The sequence below is a fragment of the Nannospalax galili genome, unplaced genomic scaffold (assembly GCF_000622305.1).
Source record: "Nannospalax galili isolate Female #2095 unplaced genomic scaffold, S.galili_v1.0 scaffold2271, whole genome shotgun sequence".
Taxonomy (NCBI): Eukaryota; Metazoa; Chordata; class Mammalia; order Rodentia; family Spalacidae; genus Nannospalax; species Nannospalax galili.
Window position 1 is genome coordinate 100921 of NW_008329329.1, and position 5997 is coordinate 106917.

The 5997-nt window shown below is 49.6% G+C and overlaps 1 protein-coding gene across 1 annotated transcript in view; it reads left to right on the forward strand.

Annotated features, from left to right (window-relative positions):
- The first annotated feature begins 227 nt into the window (after positions 1-227).
- Positions 228-5997, forward strand: part of LOC103737007 (solute carrier family 22 member 3) — a 111132-nt gene continuing 105362 nt past the window's right edge. Inside the window, exon 1 of the mRNA XM_008836684.3 lies at positions 228-674. Within this exon, the coding sequence (XP_008834906.1) occupies positions 258-674 (417 nt within the window). The 5' untranslated portion in view covers positions 228-257. The remainder of the gene's footprint in view (positions 675-5997) is intronic.

Consider the following 5997-nt stretch of genomic DNA (forward strand, 5'->3'; position numbering starts at 1 on the left):
CCCACCTGCGCCTTGGGGACCACGGAGAGTCAGGGCCAGGCTGGGGGATCCTGGATCCGTCTCCTCCGCCCGACCCAGGGCGACCGTCCCTGGGCGGGCTGCAGGCTCCGGGTCCCGGGCCCTGGGCGCCCCCGGCGGGAGGCGGGGAGCTCGGGGCGGGAGCAGCGGCGGTCCGGGGCGGGGTGCCAGGGCGGGCGGCGCAAAAAAAGGCGCCCGCGGTCACTCGCTGGCCGGGCGGCAGGACGCCGGGGCGCACCATGCCCACGTTCGACCAGGCGCTGCGGAAGGCGGGCGAGTTCGGGCGCTTCCAGCGGCGCGTGTTCCTGCTGCTGTGCCTGACCGGCGTCACCTTCGCCTTCCTCTTCGTCAGCGTGGTTTTCCTGGGCAGCCAGCCCGACTACTACTGGTGCCGGGGGCCGAGCGCCGCCGCGCTGGCCGAGCGCTGCGCCTGGAGCCCCGAGGAGGAGCGGAACCGCACCGCGCCCGCGCCCCGCGCAGCCCCCGAGCGCCGCGGCCACGGCCAGTGCCAGCGCTATCTGCTGGAGGCGGCCAACGCCAGCACCGCGCTCGGCTGCGCAGACCCGCTCGCCGCCTTCCCCAACCGCTCCGCGCCGGTGGTGCCCTGCAGCGGAGACTGGCGCTACGTCCAGACGCACCACACCATCGTCAGCGAGGTAAGGTGGCTCGATCCCGCTGCGGGAAGCCGGAGGGACCGGACGGTGCTGCCTGCGCACCGCCGGCGTGGGAAAAGTGCTCTCCAGACTAGGTCGGTGCAGGCAGAGGACGGCTTGGAGACCCGGTTGGCCACCTTTGGGGAGCCACGCGGTCAAGTGCTGCTTGAATACCCGGGGTGGGGGTGGGGGGCTTTCGCATTCTTCCCTACGTAAGAGAGTTGACTGGGAGACGCTTTGGTTTCAGGTGACAGGGAAAACTTTCCCAGAAGCCAAATTACAGAGGCTTCCCGCCCCCTCCCCCCGCCCACCCCCCACCTGCTGGCAATCTAAGCATCAAACGAAACCGCGCGTTATCATCGTCCTGTGTTGGCGCAGTGGTTGGAGATTGTGATGGGTCGCCACTGGCTGGAAACTTTTGCCTCTGGGCCCAGGGCGGGCCACTTTGGCAGGTCTGGATTGGTTTGTCTCTAGGGGACACTGGAGAGGGGGAATCCAAGTTTGAAGGCAGCGCAACTTTTTCCAGTCGCCCCAATGACTATCTGAAACGCAAGGGACAAAGGTCGAGGCTATCCCGGGCAATAATTTTGGTAAAATTGCTAACATCGGGGACAAAGAGTAGCAATTTAAGAGAAGTTGGGAAAGCTGGGGTACTGGATTAAGAGTTTATGGTCTTTCCTGCTAGTAAAGCACAGAAAGGCAAAGTGATGAGGAGACCACAAGCCTTACAGAGGGGATGCTGCCTTCCCCAGGGTAACTGGTGGCTGCTGGGGTCTGGGGTGGAGACAGTCCTCAAACTTTGTTGGGTGTCATTGGTCAGCAGTCTCTGTGAAGGTCAGATTCCCTCACCCAGACCCTAACTTAGGTCTGGTTCTGTTCTTCCTATGCTAGGAGTACGGGGACTCTGGGTTTGGGCCTTTTTACAAGTCGGCTAAGCAACCACTTCAGAGGAGTCAGAGCTCATGGGGATGAAGCATGCTACTGACTTTTGTCTATAACCAGAGCTCGACTTGATTTTGGCAAGATGATTGAATGTGCTCAGGTAAATGGAGAAAAAAAAATTTGTATTTGAGTTTTTGTTCAAAACACTTGTTTGGATGAGGAGGAAAACACTGGATCAGGAGGTGGAGTGCCCTCTGGGTCATTGTTGGTGGTGCTTAGTGACCTCATGTCTAGAGTTGGGCTGTAGCTTGCTAAAGCTGTCCTTTCCTTTAGGGCCATGTGTCAGTGTGGTAGTACAGTGCACTGGGCCCAGTGCCAAGTGTTGTAGGGATGAAATCCACTGAAGCCCACTGAGTAGTGTGTGTGTGTGGCCTTTTAACTTCTGCTCTATCCCTGGCTGTGCTGGGGCCCACTTTCTAAGCTGTAGTTACCTGGTCAGGGGCTCCACTGTTAGAATGACTAGGGTGGGGCCTTGGAAAGATGGGGTGCTCTCATGGGTGCCTCGCAGAGCTGCAGTTGTAAGGTGGGATTCCATTCTGAGGGGCCGTTTAGTGCTTGCTTCACAGCTGAACCAAAGGACTATAAACACCTGATTTTTGAAGACTTAAATTTTTTATTATTTTTATTTTATGTATGAGTGTATTGACTCCATGTACATAAGTGCACCCGTGTCATGCAGTGCTCACGGAGATCAGAAGAGGGTGTCAGATTCCCTGGAGCTGGATGCCGGTGCTAGCCAGCCAAAACGGACAGTACCTGAAAGGGGGAGTGAGGATTGAAAGAAAGGAAAGGAGACAGAAAAGATGCTTGGGAGGACTCACAGTGAATACGAATACGGCAGCCCCGGTTTATTTCAGCTCTGCCTTTTTATACAGAAGAACTCAATTAGTTACAACTGCTGTATTTCCCCACCTGTATCTGAGGGTCAGGGAGGGTCAGATCAAAGGCTTCCTTAATCTTTTTGTTTACCACTATTGCCTCAAGGTCAGGTATTGTGAGGCTCTCCAGAAACACCTTCCTCCTGAATGGGGAGGTTAAGTACTGGTTTGCATGACACAAACTCAGTAAACAAGGCTGCCACAGCTCAATGATTAGCAGCTCCCAACAGCTGGACTTACAGGTGGCTGTTAGCTGCCATGTGGGAGCTGGGAACCAAACCTGGGTCCTCTGCAAGGGCAGTGTTCTAGTTTGCATTCAATTGCAGTGACAAAACACTCTGAACCACTACCAACTTGGGGAGGAAAGGGTTTATTTGGCTTATATCTCCCAGGTTACAGTTCATCAGGGAGCCCAAGGTAGGAACTCAAGCCAGTCCAATGGAGGAAATTCCTCAGTTGAGGTTCCCTTCGTCCAGCACAAGCAGCCAGTCCTCTTAACGGCTGAACTACCTCTTGTCCCTATGAAGACTTTTAAATGTGAAGAGTTAAGGACTGGTGAGATGGTTCAGTTGGCAAAGTGTTTTGTCTTACAAGTATGAGGACCTGAGTTGCATTCCCAGAACTCATGTAAAAAGCTGGTCAGGGCAGCACAGCTGGTGCCTGCAGTCCCACTAATAGCGAGCTGGGCGATGGAAACAGACAGATCCTAGGAACCTGCTAGCCTAGCCTGCTTGAAGTTCTAGAGACCCTGCCTCAAAAAGCAAGATAGACAGCAGCCAAGGAAGAACACTGAAATTGTCCCCTGACCTCCACATGCATGTGCATGAGTGTGCATGAGTGTGCACACACTCAGGCACCCTCCTCCAAAAAGTTATAGAAAAGCTAAGAAAACAAGCTTTTAGTGTACACCCACTTGAGTGTGGTTGGCGTGAGTAAATATGGCATCCAAGACATGTATCATAAAAATCTGTGAGCAAATTTCCTGATAGATACTTCAGAAATGTGCTGGGGTTAGGATTAGTAGTATTTTGTCAGGATGGCCATTGGAAGATTGGCAGTTCCTAAAACACAGCATGGGATGGTAGAAAGTCAGGAGACCATCCTGACGTGGTCTCTAGCAAGCTGTGTGGCTTGGGTCTAAACTTCTCCAGGCTTATCTTTCTCATTTGTAAAAGTGGGCACTGGGTCAATCAAGCCACAGTTCTACACATACCATTATTGTCACTAGCAGGTGGTGGCTCAGTATGCTCAGAGCCATGTTGGGAGTTCTTGGGTGAGGGAGGTGGGGTTGGCTAAATGTTATTTAGAGTGCATTTGTTAAAGCCACAGACAAGGTTTTGAAATCTTCTGGAGATTTCCTTTTCAAACTCTGAATAGTTTTGTGTTTCTTGTGGCTTATCTTTGATGTGTTGGCTCTTAAGAGCTCTCCCATCTAATTCAAGAAGTTCTACCACGCAAAGTAACTTGAATCTCACAGGGCTCTACGTGACTCATAGTGCACTCTCTGGTTTTGAATATGAACCAATTTACGTTTATTATTTCAAATGCCATCAAAATGATGAACGAATTTGCAGTTCGAGCTTCATCTGTTATGAACCGAGTGTCTTTTCAGAAACCCAAAGTTTAAAACATAGTCACACAAAGGGGGAGGTAGAAAGTGAACAGACTGCCCATTACACTTGGCCTTCGCACTGCAGTGGGAGAGATACAATAGTCTTAGCTTTATAGAAGGGGAACTGAGGACAGAGATGTTAACGAACCTGCCAGGGTACCATACCGGTTTGTAGTCGAACTGGATTAGAATTCAGGGTCCTTGATCATAAGTCAAGGTCCTTTCTTTCATCCAGTGTTTCAGGAATCATGACAGCAGATCATTCACACATAACCAGCAGGATGCCTTACTTTATTACTGTGGCAGTTCTCTGGTCAGTGTGGCATTTGGTGGTATTGGGAAGCACCACTGGCTGGGCTAGCTGCTGGGAGGCTGTGACTTCATTTTGTGGGATGGGTTCTTATCCTCTGAGTGTGACTGTTAGAAAGCCATTACTTGGAGCTCATCCAATCTCTTTATAGCATCATTACAACCAGAAGTAACTCCAAGGAGCTATGTCATATTTAAATGCATCAATTACAGGGGCTGTTTCAAGTCAGCTCCCCCATCAAGGGGACTTCTCACCTATCCTGAACTTCTTCGGTGTGGATTTTCCTCTCTGAGTGTCAACCTTATCTGCTTGTTAGATATTGTATAGAATAAAGCCTGATGGAAGCAGGCATCGAGTGAGAAACCCTATCTGCCCAATGCTTCAATTCACTGCCTGGGGGAGGAGTTTTTCATAAAATAATTTATTATTTTTATGTGTATGAGTGTATTATTGCCTGCATGTATGTAAGTGTACCCATGTCTTACAGTCCCCATGAAGGTCAGAAGAGGGCGTCAGATCCCCTGGAATTGGAGTTAAGGATGGTTGGCAGCTGCTGTGTGGGTACTAGAAACAGAATCTGGGTCCTCTGCAAGAGCTCTTAACCACTGAGTCATCTCTCCAGCCCTGGAAGGAGTTTTTAAGATTGATGGTAGGATTTTTAATTGCTAGTATTGCGGAGGAACAAAGAGCACCTCCCTAGTCCACCACAGGTTCCAGGGCTCCTTCACACACAGACACTATTTTTTAAAATTATTATTGAATTTTTGTATATTTCATACAGAACATCTTAATCATCTTTATATCCGCTTACCCATTAGCCTCTTCCCATAGACCCCCCCCACTGGAATTCATACATTCTATCATTTGTGTTAAGGCCTATCATGTCAAGTTAGTGTCCCCACACAGTCTTCAGTGCAAGTTCATCTACTGAGGTCTAGTTGGCCTATCTAGAGTCCTTCACTTAGGAAAATCAGCTCTTCCTCACCCAGCAGTAATCAGTTGCCAATATTTCTTCTACTAAGATTGTGGTCTGCTGTCCATTTCCCCAGTTCTATGCTGTTTTTCTGTCTTCTTGAGCTTGCATAGGACTTGCACATGCTGTCACCATTGCTGTGAGTTCATATGTGTAACTGACCAGCTGTCTATAAAACTGTTTTCTTTTGGTCAACTCCCTCTGGCTCTTACAGTCTTCCCACCACCTCTTCTGCAATGATCTCTGAGCCTTGGGATGCAGAGGTTTAAAATAGGTACCCTAATCAAGAATAAGCACATTGGCCAGTTGTGGGTTTCTGTGTTAATCACCATCTGCATAGGGAAATCTCTCTAGTAAGAGATGAAAGATGCATTCATCTAATGTGTAGAGGTTGAATTGAAAATATGTCACAGAACTAAGCTTCTCATAGACAATTATTGTCTGCATTTGACCAGTAGTGGAACTCTGTGTTAGTCTCCATCTGTTGTAAAAGAAACTTCTTTGGTGAATGGTGAAAGGTACTTGTCTGTACATATATAAGGAAGCATATTTAGAATACAGTAAGAAACTACATTGGTTTAGGGATGCGAAAAAGTAGGTTTTTTGTAGGA